Source organism: Ovis canadensis, chromosome 23, assembly GCF_042477335.2.
Source record: "Ovis canadensis isolate MfBH-ARS-UI-01 breed Bighorn chromosome 23, ARS-UI_OviCan_v2, whole genome shotgun sequence".
Lineage (NCBI taxonomy): Eukaryota > Metazoa > Chordata > Mammalia > Artiodactyla > Bovidae > Ovis > Ovis canadensis.
This window is the reverse complement of record NC_091267.1, coordinates 39,200,727-39,219,532: the sequence shown is the minus strand read 5'-3', so window position 1 is coordinate 39,219,532 and position 18,806 is coordinate 39,200,727. Positions and strand designations below refer to the sequence as shown.

Genomic DNA, 18,806 nt, shown 5'->3' with positions numbered 1-18,806 from the left:
AAGCATCCTTTTTCAGTCATAGATTATAGGTGCAACCCTGCTCAGTGCTTGAGATTAAAAGCCAGTAATATACAGAAGGAGAAGCAGTCACATAGTGATGAATAATAAAAATACCGTCAATGCACCACGGTGGCACAAAAAGGGACAGAGTTGCTGTAAATTTAGTAGTAAAATGACAGCACCAGATTAAGAAAATTATGAATTTACTTTCTCAATTGTATAAAGAATCGCTTCCAAAGTATAAGGGCAACCATCAGATTCCATTCACAGGAAGTTAGAGAAGATATGCAAATAGCAAGTGTGCCCGTAAAGGATACCCGGCATCAGTAGCCATTGGGGAAGGTGCAGATTAAGCCTGTGTGGGCTATCACTGCACGCCTGGCTAGAAAGAAGCTACAATCAGAAAAGACCAACACCACCAAGTATCAGTGAGAATATAGACAGACCAGAGCTCCTGTATATTGCCAGTGGAAACATTAAATGGGAGAGCCAGTTTGGCAGTTTCATAAAAATTAAATAGAGTACTAATCCAGTGACCCAACAATTTAGTCCTAGGTGTTCACCCATGAAAAATAAAAACATATACATTATCTCCAAAAAAACTTGCATGCAAATGTTCAGAGCAATGTTAATTGCAAATAGTCCAAATGCCTAGTAACAGAATAGCTAAGTAAATTAAGTGTATTTAAATAGTAGAACACTATAGAAATGTTTATAAAAAGAAAATGGACAAATTGGAAAATATATATAGAGAGAGTGATAAACTGATCGAATCAAATGTAATACCACAACTTGCAAAGAACAGAGTATTTGGAAAAGGGTTAATCTTTTATGGCATTAACCAGTTATTAATAGACATCATGGTATAAAGAAGGGGGTTAGATTCTCTTCTTAAACATTAGGCTTCCCAGGTGGCGCTAGTGATAAAGAATCCTGCAAATACAGGAGATGCAAGACTCACGGGTTCAATTCCTGGGTCAGGACTATCCCTTGGAGAAGGAAATGGCAACCTGCTCCAGTATTCTTGCCTGGGAAATCCCATGGACAGAGGAGACAGTGGGCTGTAGTCCATGAGGCTGCAGATTTTTAAACAAATTTGAAAACCCCTTCCTGGGTTTATATTAATATAGTCAAAAATGTTTTTTTCTCCAGGAGGCCTCCTTTTATTTTTTTATACTAACAGAAACAAACATAAATAGAAAATTTGCAGAGAAATGGGGAACTTAAATAGTTTCAAAGTACTGCCGCACAAAATATATGTGAATCACAAAGGCCAAAAACTAACTTTACAGTGGGGAAGCCTCAGAGACAGCACCTTGATCAAAGGATCAAAATGAACATCATTAATGAGACAAATTAATGTTATGGGTTACCTAATAAGATGCAGTGAGGTCTCAGCTTTATGATACGCTATGGGACAGAGCTGGCAGTCTGCTGCTACTTCTGTAGCCCTTTTTGCCAGAACAAACCCATGGAACAGTTTTTAAGGAATATTAACCCATATTGGGTGTCCCTTAACTATTTTTAATTAAGCAAAGAATCACTTCAGATTGCTAAAGATAATATATATATTTGAAACGATTTTGATCTTAAAATAAAATTGGGGATGCTTCCTAAACATCCTTAGGCTTCCCAGGTGGTGCTAGTGATAAAGAATCCACCTGCAAACGCAGGAGGATTTGATTTCCTGGGTCGGGACTATCCCTTGGAGAAGGAAATGGCAACCTGCTCCAGTATTCTTGCCTGGGAAATCCCATGGACAGAGGAGCCTAGTGGGCTGCAGTCTATGGGGCTGCAGATTTTTAATGACATGGTATCAACTTAAGAGTTGGAGCACAGTGGTCCCCTATATACAAGCCTTCAGGTAGTGAACTTGCAAAACTCAGAATGTGCGTTTGTGCGTCCAATCACGTTAAAGCATGAGTGAAACTGCGACTCGCCCTCCATCTCCTGTTGCTGACGATCCTTCAACTCTACCACCTCCCTCCTCCTCTCCCACCTCCACCCCATAACTCTTCTTGGCAGTTCACTGGATGCTAGCCCCAGTATGCCATCTGTTGTACGGTACTACTGTACTTCTCAAGGTACTGTACTGTAAGATTGAAAATGTTTTCTTTATTTTTTGTGTTTGTTTTTTATGTATTATTTGTTTGACAGTATTATTACAGTACTGTATAGCCAGTTGTGTTAGTTGGATACCTAGGCTAGCTTTGTTGGACTTAATGAACAAAGTTGGACTACGAACATGCTCTCAGAATGGAATTCATTTATATATTGGGGATTTACTGTAGTCAGTACTGCTGTATTTTTCATGTTTTAAATGACTATATAATATCTGACACCGAAACCACACGCATGTGTTCTGTTGTTTTCCCTTTTAAAAGAATTCCCTCTGATTTTGCCTTTCTAGGAAGTAGACTATGAAACAATGAAGAATCTTGACTTGAGCATTATCGTCACTAACAAAGCAGCTTTTCACAAATCAATTAAGGATAAATACAAGCCGACATCCATTCCCATCAAAGTCAAAGTGAAAAATGTGAAAGAAGGCATTTATTTTAAAAGCAGCACAATCCGATTTCACACTAGCGAGAGCATGGAGAAATTAAGCCAGGGCCAAATACTGGGAAAATTTCAAGCTTTTGATGAAGACACTGGAAAAGTAACCAATGTAAAGTAAGAGATGGTTATGAATATTATTTCCTCATTCTAAGTTACTTTGAATGCTTCTTTTCAAAAATCATAATGGAATTTGGACACTTCAGTCCTTTGAACCGTGCCATTGGGCGCCTACAAACCCCAAAAGGCCTGTAAATGAAGTTTCTGGAGTTGTGTTGTCACTGAGAGGCCAGGTGTTTCCCCAGGAACCCCCTTCCCTCCATGACCCGAGTGGGAGGCAAAGGCTGGCTGGGTTCAGAAAAATGATGCTGATGAACCTATTTGCAGGGGACGAAAGGAGACACAGATATAGAGAAGGGGCTTGTGGACACTGGGGGAGGGAGAGAGTGAGAAGAATGGAGAAGGTGGCGTCAACATGCATAGACCATCGGGTGTAGGATGGAGAGCTAGTGAGGAGTTGCACGTGGCACAGGGAGCCCCCTTTGGAGCTCCATGATGACCTGGAGAGATGGGCTCGGGGGAGGGGAGGGAGACTAGGGAGGGAGGGAGTGTATGTATAATTATGGCTGATTTGCATTGTTGTATGACAGAAACCAATGCAACATTGTAAAATTTTTTTTAATTAAAAAGTTCTGGGTTGAGAAGGCTAAATAGCAGCAAAGAAAAAGTTCAGAAAGAAACTTTCTAAAATCTGTCTTTAGAGGTAAGAAAGTAGCAAGTAAAATTTACTGCAAGTTCACTTTAATTTTGACTAAGAGGGGAAAAAAAAGCTGCATAATGCGTTGAAATTTTAATAATGGGGAAACCAGTTTTAATTGATCATCAGCCTTGAAAATTGGTCTTCATTCAAACCAGGCTCTTTGGTCCAGGGATTGATGAAACTTGTAACGTTTGTCTTGATCCTGGTGACCTGTATTCAGAATATATTATTAGGAACCTACTAGATGCCTGAAAAGAAATGATACAGACGAACTTTTTTACAAAACAGAAAGAGACTCACAGACTTCGATAACCAACTTACGGTTGCCAAGGTGAAGAGGGGGGACAGGATAGAGTTTGGGTTCAACATGTACACACTGCTATATTTAAAATGGATAACCAACAAGGACCTACTCTATAGCACAGGGAACTCTGTTCAATGTTATAGAGCAGCCTGGATGGGAGGGGAGTTTGGAGGAGAATGTATACATATCCATGTATGGCTGAATCCCTTTGCTGTCCACCTGAAACTATGGCAACATTGTTAGTTGGCTATCTTCCAATACAAAATTTAAAAAAAAATTTTTTTTAAAGAACCTATCATATGCCAACCCTGTATTGTACCCATTCCGTAGCAGCGCCTTAGGTTTGCATGATCCATTCACATTTGCAAAGTGAGTTTACATCTTAGCTCTCAGAGCCTTGCCATCAAGAGATAACTCTACAGAGCTGTAATTTTTGAAGCTCTGCTTACCTGTAGTTATTTGGTTGAAGTTAAGCTTCCCTGGTAGCTCAACTGGTAAAGAACCTCCTGCAATGAAGGAGACCCTGGTTCAATTCCTGGGTTGGGAAGATTCCCTGGAGAAGGGATAGGCTACCCACTCCAGTATTCGTGAGCTTCCCTGGTGGCTCAAGACAGTAAAAAATCTGCCTGCAATGTAGGAGACCTGGGTTTGATCCCTGGATTGGTAAGATCCCCTGGAGGAGGGCATGGCAACCCACTCCAATATTCTTGCCTGGAGAATCCCCATAGACAGAGAAGCCTGGTGGGTTTCAGTCCATGGGGTCACAAAGAGTCAGACACAACTGAGTCTCTAAGCACAGCACAGTACAAGAATCCTCACCTACCACCCAAGATGACCGTCAGGGGGCACTGCAAGTATCCTGCTTGGTGTCGTTGAAGGTCTTGCAGTGGCTGACCAGGGGCAGCCGTGTGCTTCAGCACGAGCTCCCGATGTCTACAGCCTCTGTGGAATCCTGGATGTCCATCACGTGGCTCCTGTTTTCCTGCCGTCAATACCAGAGTTATTCGGTTGCTTCACTCTGCTTGGGCCCGTGTCCCTGCGTGCCAGCACTTCATGAAACACTGCCAACCATAGCAAAAATGGGGATATGGAGGAACCTTTTCAACAATCTCTTTCGTTTTGGAGAATCTCCTCATAGAATCCATCAGCCAATAGTAGCAAATGACCTTTTTCCAAAATAATATTAACAAACAGTTTCCATTGTGTTTTCTGCAATGTCTTTGGTGATCCTTTTTTGTGCAGCTTACCTTCAGGCACCAGTCCAGCTTCTCTTGAGTTTTGTAGCCTAATTTTTATTTCTGTGGCTCTAAACCTGAGGATGCACATTCCTAATGACTTCTCAGACTGTCCGCTGAGAGGTTTAAGTGTTCTGATTAATTACTCTCCAATAATATTGTGGCTGTCTACTGGAACTTCTATTTCCATCTACCTATTTAATTTTTTGGTGTTTCCAGTAAGAGTTATGACCATATCAAAAGATGATGTGCGCTACCTTTAAAAATAATGAGCCATTTTTCTTCTCAAAAGTACCTTATTCTTTAGCATACAACTTTAAAAAGGGAGTGATCTTAAAGATTAAGTCAAACCTTATTTTACAGATAAGGAATGAGAGGCACAGCTAAATGAAATAATTTTCCAGTATTCACCTAATTGAAATGTCGATGAGAACAGTAGAAGAAACGCTCTCAACCTTGTCATGATTTACTTTAAGTGATTATCCATGTGCATCAGTTGTACGGATATTTGACATGACATGTGAGCCACCATCCTACCTTGAAGTGTCTAATTTTAACAATAGGAAACAGAAAATTCCTTAAATGAGATCACACAAAGCATTCCATTGTGAAATGTGATTCTTAGCACTGTAGCTCTGTCTTGGTTATAAGTATAATGTGGAAAAACACTGAGCTCAGTTCAAGCTTTAAAATTCCAGCCATGAAATTCAAAAATATCTGTGACTATCCAAAGGTATCATCATTTACTGGTAAAATTATTAAAAGGCAGGAAAATTTAGTTCAAGTGTATAATTGGAATTTTTTAATGGTAACTATAAATAAATATTGCTGTATATTAGCCACTCATTTTTGTATGCCTAAACTGCCACTTAATACAAAATAATAATCTGACTGCTTGAACCAAATACTCTATGTTTATTTAGTTTATGTTTGTATTTGGATACGATTTAAACTCAATGGGATTAAATTAACATACGTTTGTGAAAACATACTATGAAATTTCTACTTGCCTTCCTGAAGCTGTCTTTCCACTCTAATTTTCCTTTGCCTTGAGAGAAGAAAACCAGAAGTCACCTTATCAGCTTTGTTTTCACTTTTAGCTGTTTATAACCAAAAGAAGACTGTTGTTCCTAACAACCAACAATATCCTGCAAATTTATTTATTTATTTTTCAGTTGAAGGATAATTGCTTTACATAATTTTATTGTTTTTTGTCAGACATCAACATGAATCAGTCATAGGTATACATATGTCCAGCAAATTTAAAGCACTTCCATTTAAGGCATTGATTTTTTTAAAAAACTGTTATTTTTTAAATATTGATAATATGCAAAGAAACAATAGGATGTAAGGTGGCTTTTCTCCATGAGTTCTTGTTGGGTGACTTAAGTTATCCTCAAAAGGTGAACTCCAAATTTAAGGGACACTAGACTGAAAGCTGTAAGACAGGCTAAGAGCAACTCATAAACCTCCCAGGCGAGTAGGCAGGGGGTAGTTGCCCTTGCACACATGTCTGGGGTATGTTACAGAAATAAGGAGGATTCCAAAGTAGGTGTGATAAGCAGGGACTTTTAGGATAGTCTCAAGAAATTTAAAAACACTCCAAACATGCCTGTAATAAGAACATATATAATAAAGCAGAAATTAAGCTTAAAAGAGTTATAGATATTAGTTTGTAGATAGTCTCAGTTTATCCAGAGTTCAGAATTAATTTTCTCTTTTCTAACAGATATGCCAAATTTGAAGATATAGACAATTGGATCTCTGTGAATTCTGCCACATCTGAAATTAAACTCGTGAAGATTCCTGATTATGAATCCAGATATGTCCAAAATGGTACATACACTGCAAAGATTTTGGCTATAACAGAAGGTAAGTTATTAAAGAAACATCTTTTCTTGGTTATATGTATTTAGATTTTATTTTCCAACCCTGGAGACCTTTGTTTTGGCCTTATAGAAAGGTCACATGGGTAAACCTTCACATTTCTACGTATTTAGTGGATTAAAAGACATTACTTGATCTGAATATGAAAGCACATCCAAGATAAGTGTCCTAATTTGGATACTAGTTCTCCTTATGAAATTGACTAGAGAATTCAAACTGTGTCCATTTTGAGCTGTATGACCAAAGTGTACTTTTTTTTTTTTCCTATCTTTAAGAATATCCTAGAAAAACCATCACTGGCACTGTTGTTATCAATGTTGAAGACATCAATGACAATTGTCCCACACTGGTTGACCCTGTGCAAACTGTCTGTGACTACGTGCCGTTCGTGAACGTGACTGCTCAGGACCTGGACGGACCCCAAAACAGCTGGCCTTTCAGTTTCTCTGTCATTGATAAACCAGCTGGAATGGCAGAAAGATGGAAAATAGTACGCCAAGAAGGTAAGCAAAAATCACTAGACTATATATTTAAATGTTAAACCTGATAGAAAGCTATTGGCAAAGCAAAATCTTCATAATAACAGTTATTTATTTGCTTTGCATAAATTGTATTTCCAATACAGTTGAGTTTATAAAATGAAGTTCTGAACCTCAGGCATAGTGTCTTTGATCTGCCTAATGATAAATAATCTACCTGGAGGGAAAGAAGAAAAATGGATGTCTAATACCTTTTTTTAAAATATTTATTTATTTATATCTTAGCTGTGGCATGCTGGATCTTCCTTGTGGTATGTCGACTCTCTAGTTATGGTGCCAGGCTCAGTAGTAGTTGTCAGGCTTCCCAGGTGGTGCTAGTGGTAAAGAACCCACCTGCCAATGCAGGAGACATAAGAGATATGGGTTTGATCCCTGGGTTGGGAAGATCGCCTGGAGGAGAGCATGGCAACCCACTCCAGTATTCTTGCCTGGAGAATCTCATGGACAGAGGAGCCTGGTGGGCTACAGTCCATGGGGTCACAAAGAGTTGGACACGACTGAAGCGACATCAGGTGCACATACGCACGCAGTAGTTGTAGTGGGCTGGATCCTAGTTCCCAGACCAGGAGTCAAACCCACATCCCCTGCATTGCACTGTGGATTCTTAACCACTGGACCACCAGGGAAGTCCCCTCTAATATCTTAAAAGTAGCTGGGTATTCCCCAAATCACTCTTGAAGTAGTTGTCTTATAAGCTTGAGGAGTACTTTGCCTTTCTAAGCACAGTAATCCTCGTAGATGCCATCTAAAAATCTTGAGGTATGGTAATGATGGTTCCATTAAAAATAACACTTGTGGAGTATATACCATGTGCCAGACACTCTGCTAACCCTTCTTTATCACATTTATTCCTTACCCCGTACCATCATTCCCTGATCACAGCTGAGAGAATTTTGACTTAAGTAGAATTAGGTAGCTTGTCTGAAGTCACAGAGCTGGTGAGTGATGGACATAACCCCGTGCCAGAAGGACATGAGCATATATCCAAATCTTGGGACATATTCCTTTGTTGACATGTTCTTTTGGGTTTCGAATGCTGAAAAATAATCTCCAGAAGACTCTCTTGTTTTAAACAGTTGGTACTGAACTGAACTGATTCATTTCAGAAGAGTTTTAAACATAATACCTCAATTTTTCTTAACTTACAAGTTTACTGGCTTTTTCAGTTCAGTTCAGTTGCTCAGTCGTGTCCGACTCTCTGCGACCCCATGAATCACAGCACGGCAGGCCTCCCTGTCCATCACCAACTCCCGGAGTTCACTCAGACTCATGTCCATCGAGTCAGTGATGCTATCCAGCCATCTCATCCTCTGTCGTCCCCTTCTCCTCCTGCCCCCAATCCCTCCCAGCATCAGGGTCTTTTCCAGTGAGTCAGCTCTTTGCATCAGGTCGCCAAAGTATTGGAGTTTCAGCTTTAGCATCAGTCCTTCCAAAGAACACCCAGGACTGGTCTCCTTTAGGATGGACTGGTTGGATCTCCTTGCAGTCCAAGGGACTCGCAAGAGTCTTCTCCAGCACCATAGTTCAAAAGCATCAATTCTTTGGCGCTCAGCTTTCTTCACAGTCCAACTCTCACATCCATACATGACCACTGGAAAAACCATAGCCTTGACTAGGTGGACCTTTGTTGGCAAAGTAATGAACATAAAGCCACAGAGAGAGAGAATTATAAAGGCTGTTTTTACAACAGTTGAAAGTTTAAATATGAGTTATATGTTAGATATTATATCAATAATTAATTCTTAGAAGGGCTTAATATCCTTTGGTCTTAGAAGATATATGCTGAAGGAGGTCTTGAGATCTGCAGCTTACCTTAAAATAGAGGAGTGGGATGGGGAGGGATATGGGAGGGAGGTTTAAAAGGGAAGGGATATATATATACATGTGGCTGATTCATGTTGAGGTTTGACAGAAAACAACAAAATTCTGTAAAGCAATTATCCTTCAAATAAAAAAAAAGTGTGCTTGTAGAGAGATAGTATTGTTATAAAATGTAAACAATTCATGAAGAGTATATCAAAATTCATTGTATCAGTAATAGTCTTTCAAGTTTTCTGTAGATTTGAAATGTTTCAAACATACCACGTTGGAAACAAAAAGGATGGAACAAGATTGGCCCATTCTTGAAAATGATTAAAGCTGGAGATGGGTACCATGAGGGTTAATTATGTTCTTTCCTTGATCACTCTCTGTTTGAAATTTGCCTTGATAAAGTTCTTTTAAGAAATGGGAGGATAGGAACGTCCCTGCTGGCCCAGTGGCTAAGACTCTGAGCTCTTGATTCAGGGAGGCCGGGTTCGATCCCTGCTCAAGGGAACTAGGCCACACAGGTCACAACTAAGAGTTCACATGAAACACAACTAAAGATCCCAAATTCCACAATGAAGTTCAGAGATCCTGCAACTAAGACCCAATGCAGCCAAATAAGTAATTATTTTAAACAGGAAAAACTAAATTTTAAAAAAAATGGTCATTCGGTGGAAATAGCATTTAACCCACCACTTATTTATCACTGTATCCCAGTAATGGAAAGAGTTCCTAGCATCAGATAGATTACACACATTTGTTAACATTAGTCATCATAAAAGGAAGGTGTGTTCAGAAATGGTGCTGTGATCTTCACCTGCATATTTGGACTAATCTCATCGAGCACACTGTGAATTCAACAGAGAAATTATGGAATAATAAAACTAACTGGAACTAAATATGGTTAGCAATTAAAGAATGTTTCTGTAGACTCAGAGATACAATAAACAAACTGATGGTTACCACTGGGGGAGGCTAGTGAGGAGGAACCAGACAGGGATAGGGGATTAAGAGGTATCATCTACTATGTTAAAATAAATAAGCTGCAAGGATATATTATATATCACAGGGGTTATAGCCAATATTTTACAATAACTGTAAATGGAGTATAACCTTTAAAAAGTGTGAATTGCAGTGTTGTATACCTGAAACTTATATAATATTGTAAATTAAATATACCTCAGTAAATTGAAGAAAAAAAGAGAGACTGTTTCTATAATTTAATCTTGCCCCTTTCTTGGTAACCACTCACTTTATTTCCTTTATTTTCTTGTCCCTTACAGATACCAGTGTGCTACTGCAACAAACCAAAAGACAGCATGGGACAAGTGAAATTCGCTTCCGGATCGCAGATAGTCAAGGCTTCAGCTGTCCTGAAGAGCAGATCCTTAAACTCACAGTTTGCAATTGTGTGGAAGGCAGTGGCTGTGTGAACATGTGGGCTGACTCCTACGTTGGCTTGGGACCTGCAGCAATTGCACTCATAATTCTTGCCCTTCTGCTCTTGCTACGTAAGTATTTTAAAAGCTGAATGTTCCCTTTTGGGGCCCTTCCCAGGTGGCTCAGTGGTCAAGAATCTGCCTGCCACGCAGGAGAGTCACGTTTGATTCCTGAGTCAGAAGGATCCCCTGGAGGAAGAATGACAACCCACTCCAGTATCCTTGCCTGGAAAATCCCATGGACAGAGGAGCCCAGTCGGCTACGGTCCATGGGGCCTCGAAGAGCCAGACATAACTGAGCACTTCCTCTTTCAGTAATTTCTAGTGTCTTTTTAGGGTGTTTTTACTATTTTGTTACTATAGGACTCATTGATTTCTTTAGTTTTTCTGTAATCACACTAGAATGCTATTGAGGGTGAGAAGGGAAGCAAGAATTGATCAATTCACCAAAAGTTATCAGAGCTCTCTTCAGAATTTTGTTTTATAAAAATGTATCATTTCCTGATTTCAGTAACCAGGATTATTAGACATACGTTTCAACCTTGTGGGTGTCCCCACTTTGTTAAGCTCTGTGAGGGAGGTGGGTTATCTGTTCTTTCACACACAGTGCCTTGTGCATGGAAAACTCTCAGAAAAGACTTGTTGCCTGGTTCAAGGTTATTTTACAAACTCATCTGATTCCCATCAGTTCTTGCTTTTTGCACACTTGACTCATCAGAGCTCCACCTCCCCACAGGCTCTGCTTGGCTTACCCCTGGCTCTGCTTGGCTTACCCCTTCCCCTGCACCAACAGGAGCCAGACCCTCTGAGCACTTTCATGTTTCCCAGCAGTGACAACCGTCCCATCCCTTCCTGCCTGCCCTCCAGTGCCCTCCAGTGACTTTGGGTTTCCCTTCATGGAAGAACAGAAGACTGCAGCCTGGGGTCACATGGAACCACTCCACTTGCCCACCGCTCATGGGCGGACAACCACCTCCAAGGCAGCCTCCACTATTTCTCTGTTAGAAGAGGGGTACATCCAAGCCATCAGTAGATGTGCAGTTGAATACACAGCACTCAACAGTTTGCAGTGCACTTTTATATCATCACCTGCATTTAATGAGTTAAAATACTGACCTGATGATAATGACTTGTCTCAGCTGACCAACCTGGGATTCCTTGCACGACCGTCTCACCTCAGATTTCCCTGGGTTTAATGGGGCTGCTTAGCACATGGCAGACACTTGATAAACATTTGCTGTCTTCAGTCTTTTTATTACACACAGTAACCATAGTCAGTGAAAGTATTAGTCACTCAGTTGTGTCTGACTGTTTGTGACCCCGTGGACTGTAGCCCGCCAGGCTCCTCTGTCCATAGAATTCTCCAGGCAAGAATACTAGAGTGGGTAGCCATTCCCTTCTCCAGGGGATCTTCCCCACCCAGGAATCAAACTCTGGTCCCCTGCAATGCAGGCATATTCTTTACCTTTTGAGCCATTGTGGAAGCATATGTTAAAATTTAAAGTGGTTTTTTTTTTTAATTAAGCTAATAAATTGATTTTGATGATTTGGATAGTGTCAAATCCAGTCTTGATGTTCCACTGAGTGACCACAGACAGTGACCATAGTCTTTGTGATGGACAGGAACTCTGAATCTGTAAGACTCCCTCATTCTGCCTTTCAGCTTTGGTATGACTCACCCCAAACAGACTTGGTGAGTTTGGATCAGGGGAAGAAAAGAAAAACAGAAAAATAGGGCTATAAGTAAGTGAAGACTGAACTCTAGAAAGTGATATGCAAATTCCAAAACTATGCAAGATAAATTCAAAAATCTGTCAAGACTAACCTTCTCTGTGCTGGATTCTGTTCTGTGCAGTTATACCACTTCTGCTGCTGGTGTGCCATTGTGGAAAGGGCGCCAAAGGCTTTACCCCCATCCCGGGTACCATAGAGATGCTGCATCCGTGGAACAACGAGGGGGCACCACCTGAAGACAAGGTCAGATAATCCAGTGTCAGTGGAATGTGTCTTCTTTTCTGCTTTAAAGGAGTCTTAGGAAGTGCCTCTGACGTCACAAGTCATGAGAGTAAGCTAGTTCCTACAGATTTCATTCACATGCTTTCATTAAATGCAGCCTACTTTGTATCTGTTGCCAGGGCAGCGTTGAGTTGGTTTTGCTCTACTGCCGCAGGTCCTGAGTTACAGAGAACGTGGACGGAGGGTCAGGTAGTGATGCCAGGAATGTAGAACAAATGCTGAAGTGAGCAAGAGTGTGTAGGGGTTTAGGTAGGAAGATTTGTCCCAATATTTAAATGGGCAATCCTTCATAACCAGGTGCTTCTCCATTTCCGGTCCAAACAATACATAAGGTCTGCAGAGGTGCACCCACAGCCCCCAGGACAGTTGTAAAATGTTGCAAAATCCCCTTTGCTACCCACTTACTGGGTGTCCCAGGTGGCACTAGTGGTAAAGAACCTGCCTGCCAATGCAGGAGACATAAGAGATGCAGGTTCGATCCTAGGATGGGGAAGATCCCCTGGAGAAAGAAATGGCAACCCACTCCAGTATTCTGGCCTGGAGAGTCCCATGGACAGAGGAGCCTGGCAGGCTACCGTGCTTGGGGTTTCAAAGAGTCAAACATGACTGAAGTGACTTAGCACACAAGAGAATGAGAAGATAGAGCAGAGATCTTCAGAAGACTCAGAGAAGTCATTCAGATAAAGTTTTTACTAATTTGCCTTGGGCAAATGTCTTACTCCCTTCATATGCTTGGGCTTCCCTGATGGCTCAGATGGTAAAGAATCCACCTGCGATGCAGGAGACCCAGGTTTGCTCTCTGGTGGGGAAGATCCCCTGGAGAAGGGAATGGCAACCCACTCCAGTATTCTGGCCTGGAAAATTCCATGGGCAGAGGAGCCTGGCAGGCTACAGTCTATGGGGTCGCAGAGTGAGACACGACTGAGGTTGCAATGAGTGACTATAACAGTCTCACCGGCTCACTGAGCTCAGAACCTCACTTAGCTCAGACGGTCAGCGTACTGGCTGTCCATGACTCGATGGTATGTGCTCTCACAGGTGGTGGTGCCTCTTCTGGGCGCGGATCTCAGAGATGGTGCCGCGGTAGGTGCTGCGGTAGGCGCTGGGGTAGGCGGAGGTGTGACGGCCAAGGAAGCTATCGTGAAAGGAAGCAGCTCTGCCTCCTTTACCAAAGGGCAGCAGGAGATGTCCGAGGCGGAAGGCCGCTGGGAAGAATACAGAAGCCTCGTCTCAGGCGGGGCCACCCAGGTCACTGGGACGACCGGGGCCATGGTGACCTCGGACACCTTCAGGGCCACGAGAGCCACAGGGGCAGCCAGAGAAGTGGCCGGAGCTCGGGCAGGCGCGGTGGCGGTGAACGAGGAGTTCCTGAGAAGTTACTTCACTGAGGTAAGCGTTGGTTTCTCTGTGTGGGAGAAGTTGCATCTATATGTGAACGTGATGTTATGAGGGGAATCGTTTTCTTGGGTCTAAATGGGACTGTGTTCCTTTGAAGAGGGTGCTTACAGGCAGTGAGGAAGGAGAGATGGGACCAAGTTAGTCCATTATGTGGTGGTGACAAGTGGCCTCACAGGTTTACTTCTCACCAGGGCGTCTTTCCCACAGTCATGCTTTTGCCATTCCGTGCAGCTCAGCTCAGGTTGTGCCCAGGAAGCTCCCGTCCTTGGGACGTGGAGAACAGAACAATGAGAACCGGGTTATTGCACCCCCTAAAGCCACGCCCACTCGTGTGTCATTGGCCAGAGCAGGTCACATGACCAGGCTGATGTAGGTGGGTCCGAAACCGCGGTCCTCTGCAGAGCCGGTAGGGTGGGAAGGGAGAGACTACGTAACCTAAAAAACACAATCTACTAAGCCTGTTTAAGTGTTTTCTTTTGAAGGCAAGTACTTGGTTCTCCGTTGCGGCAGTTTACATAAAATTAGGAGCAAGTTGCAGAAAAGATGATGCAATGCAGTCAGGAAGTTGATGACTAAAATTAGGAATTAGAAGCCTTTCTGGAGAACAGGATCATGCCTGGGCATGGGATGGGCAGAGTCAGATTGCTAGGGACCCAATGGGCTTCCATAGAGGCCACTTTATTCCTGCCATCTCCTTTCTACATGGCCACAAAGTACCTGAGTGCTTTCCTGCTTTCTGCTTTCATCCCAGCTGCCCACCCCCAAGTATCAGCTAGACCCCAGGGAGATGGTGGTTTGGTCAGTGTCAAGGAAAAGCGCTTCTCATCCATTTTCTGTCTCATGGCCAGGCTCCATTCTGGTACCCTGTTTGTTTTATTTTAGTATCTTTTTCCCACTCTGCTCTAATCCTGCGTGAGTCAGTCTTAATTATGTATGTGTGCACAGCTTTCAATTGGGAAATAATTTCAAACTCATCTGGAAATTTGCAAGAATAATATAAAGTTTGAACTCCTATGTATGCTTTACTCAGGGCCTCTCGGGTGGTGCTAGTGGTAAAGAACCTGTCTGCCAATGCAAGAGACATAGAGATGCAAATATGATCCCTGGGTTGGGAGGATCCCCTGGAAAAAGGCACGGCAACCCGCTCCAGTTTTCTTGCCTGAGAATCCCATGGTCACAGGAGCCTGGTGGGCTACAGTCTGTGGTGTTGCAAACAGACACAACTGAAGCGACTTAGCGTGCACACACACATCCCAGATTACCCAAATGTTAGCGTTTTGCCACATTTGCTTGCTTTCTCTCTCACACGCACGCATGCACACACATCCTCTTAAATCACCATGGTACAGAGACTTAATAACAGATTCCATGTCTCGGTTTAGCCAATCATCCCAGTAATGTCTTTTATACCTGTTGTTTTCCCATCTCAGACCCACTCCAGGGTGCTGCTTTGCATTTGCTTGTCATGGCCCTTGTTTCTCCTCTTAATCCGAAACCGTTCCCTCTGCCTTTCTCATCTAATAATACTATTTTAAGAATACAGGCCAATCGTGTGGTAGGATGTCCTTCAATTTGTGTTTCTCTGATGTTTCCTTCTAGTTAGAGGTTTCACATTTTGAGCAGGAATCGAGAGCACTGTCCTTAAACGAAGTGTGTCACTGGTATATGCCTGTTTCTCTTTCTGTTTCAGAAAGCAGCATCTTACACCGAGGAAGATGACATCCACACAGCCAAAGATTGCCTTCTGGTTTATTCTCAGGAAGAAACGGAGTCTCTCCGGGGTTCCATCGGCTGCTGCAGTTTCATTGAAGGAGAGCTAGATGACCGCTTCTTAGATGACTTAGGATTGAAATTCAAGACCCTTGCTGAAGTTTGCTTGGGTCGAAAAATAGAGATGGATGCGGAAACTCAGAAGAGGGCAAAACCCGCAAGAGAAGCAGATGGGAAGGCGGTTTCACGGTCCCTCTATGAGCAAACCAGGCTTAACTCCGAGAATGCTTATGCCTCAGGTGGCAGCTTTCAGGGTCCCAAGCCTTTGCATGAGGCAGACACAGAGAAGGTAACTCAGGAAATAGTCAATGAAAAGTCTGTTATATCCGCTAGGCAGGCTCAAAAGGTCACTGCACCACTTCCTGATACACTGGCTTCTGGTAGCGTGGTAGTGACCGAAATGTCCTATGCCACGGGCGCCACGGGGCCCCCAAGTACAGTGGTCCTGGGCCCCCAACAGTCCCAGGGCCTGATCGTGACAGAGCGGGTCTACGCCCCAGCATCCACCCTAGGGAACCAGCAGTACGCTAGCGAGGGGCACGTGGTGGTCACCGAGAGGGTCATCCAACCCCACGGGGGCATGTCTGTCCCCCTGGAAGACACCCCGCCTCTGCCTGACGCTCACTATGTCATGGTGCAGGAAAGAGAGCGCTTCCTCACCCCCAGCTCCAGCCTGCAGCCCCTGCTGGCCGCGCCCAGTGTAGCCTTAGGTCAGAACGTGACAGTGACGGAAACAGTGCTGACGCCAGCCTCCGCTCTGCAATCTAATTACCAGATCCCTGCCGAAACCTCGGTTATGGCCAGAAAGACTGTGGCTTCTGCAGCTGGAGTCCCAGGTTCCCTGCCAGACTCAGGCTTAGAGGAGTCAAGTCATTCTAATTACACGGTAACCACGTCTTCCACCAGGGTCTCCAAGCAGAGCACCGTCCAGCAGTCCTTCTAAGCAGCCGTCAGCCACTCCAGAGTTTAGCCATCAGTGACTCAGGTCATGTTCTCAAAGGACCTGGCTTTTCAGGAGCCTTGTAGATGTAAGGGGCATACATCCTATGGGCCTCAAATTTTTCTCAGTCACTATTACACAAAGAGCCTCACTGTCTCAGCTTCTAGGATTGCACTTCAGAGATACCCCAGGACTTCCTGAAGGGACAGAATGATGAAGCTGGTCTTAGGTGCCTTTGAGTGACTTATGGCCAAATAATACTCACCAAAAAAGTTAATTAGAGAGTAAATCTGGCTTCTGACTTATCAGATTCACAGTGTCTGTAGTGCATGAGCCTTCTGGTAGAGCCGTCCATGAAACTGAGTGGGTTCTTGGCCTGCCGTGTTAACATTTAACTTTGCTGTTCTGTGTTCCATACTTCTTGCACCTAGCAGATTACCAACAGCTTTTTTATCCAAAGATACTTGTATAGTCGGAATGACCTGTTTTGCTTGTTTGGATTCTTTAAAACTAGATGCCCTTCAATCCATGTAAGGTTAATTGAATTTTGGAACATGATATGGTAAAACATTGTGTGTTCTGTGCATGTAAGTGTGTGTGTGTGTGTGTGTGTGTGTTATATGACCTAAAAAATAGCATCATTCCTTTTCTTTGTCTCTCAGTAATCATGAAAATATTAAATACTTCAGTAGAATAATCCAGGGTGAAATTCATAAATATAAAATCACTTTATTTTTATAGCAATAATAGACTATTTAAAAAACTCAGGATACATTATCTTCTAATTTAGTAAAACACAATAATCCATGTGCACTGTGGTAAGAGCCCTTTGCACTGCTGTATATCCTCAAGTGCCTACCGTGGGTGCCAAGTCAACATGGATACAATTAGGCAACTTTTAGAATCCACTCTCTTTTTATCTACGATTGCAAAAAAATATTGGAAGTCCTTATAATTGCTGTAGGTTTGAGTTTGAAATTATGATTTATTCCATGTCTCAAAGTCACTGGCTAATTGGCCATGGCTGACTACGTGGACTATTGAATATTGTAGAGCTGACCTGCATTTCTACAGCATCTTACCTTTCTTTCTGAAAAGTGATCTGGATGTTTTGCCAAATAAATAGATTGTATTTTTATTCCTCCTTGAAGAAATGATCCATTTCAAGTTTCAAAGTGTAAGTGCCTATCGGTCATCAATTATATAAATATTCTCCACAACAAAATAATTTCCATAAAATTTAAAGGCTATAATTTCGTGAATTTTGAGTATATTTTACTAGGAAAGTGAAATCTCGAAAAACTCATTTTGTAGCACATTAAAAAAAATATTGATGACCTGTGTTATGCAAAAGATTTATACTTTTCTACTCCCACTAATATGTACAAAGAAAAAGCAAATATTTTTATACACCTTAAACCTGTGGCCAAAATGAAGGTCTCTCTTTGATACTCTAAATTTTGTACTCTCTACTTGTAATTATTGTTGCTTTTGTCTTTGCGTTATAGACTTAGTAATTATTGTGTGCCAAGTCTGCCACAAGACCATCATTACTGTGTGAACTTGTGAATGTGACCTGCATACGCCAAGCAAAACCTGGTCTTAAACTTCCTGTAAAGTCATCATATTTTCTAGATGATTTTCTTTGTTTCTGAAAGGGTGATAATTTGTATTAGTTTTTACATTTGTCCTACAGAAGAAACATTATATTTGTATGTATATCAACAAAATATTTAAATAAAAAGATGATCTTTGTGCAACCCTCTGCCTGTATCTTTGTATTGGCCCCATCATATTTTACAAGAAATACAGCCCGTCGTTAGGGAGGAGGCAGGTGTTTGTGGACCTTGGTATTTTAATTATTAACAGAACTGCTTACATCCTGCCCAGCCAGACTCCCTGGAAGAATATATTTCCCTTCCTAAGTAGGGTAGAACACAGAAGGCCTGTCTGAAACTTGAGTCTCAGATCAATAATAAATAGTATTTTTAGTGTAAATTATGTCCCATAGGTTAAAAATTACCTTTTTTCTGAAATTCAAATTTAACAGGGAGCTCTGTATTTCTGTTTGCCAAGTGTGGGAACCTTGTTCTAAGGGGCCGAGGTTTACTCTCTGCCCAGAAAGTAACAGTTGACCCCAAGAGATGAAATCA

The 18,806-nt window shown here is 42.2% G+C and overlaps 1 protein-coding gene across 1 annotated transcript in view; it reads left to right on the top strand.

Annotated features, from left to right (window-relative positions):
* The window catches only part of DSG2 (desmoglein 2), a 51,640-nt gene extending 33,227 nt beyond the window's left edge, over positions 1-18,413 (top strand). The window contains exons 9-15 of the mRNA XM_069568947.1: positions 2,411-2,676; positions 6,588-6,730; positions 7,021-7,248; positions 10,374-10,601; positions 12,385-12,506; positions 13,584-13,934; positions 15,634-18,413. Of these exons, the coding sequence (XP_069425048.1) occupies positions 2,411-2,676; positions 6,588-6,730; positions 7,021-7,248; positions 10,374-10,601; positions 12,385-12,506; positions 13,584-13,934; positions 15,634-16,656 (2,361 nt within the window). The 3' untranslated portion in view covers positions 16,657-18,413. The remainder of the gene's footprint in view (positions 1-2,410; positions 2,677-6,587; positions 6,731-7,020; positions 7,249-10,373; positions 10,602-12,384; positions 12,507-13,583; positions 13,935-15,633) is intronic.
* Positions 18,414-18,806: the final 393 nt, after the last annotated feature.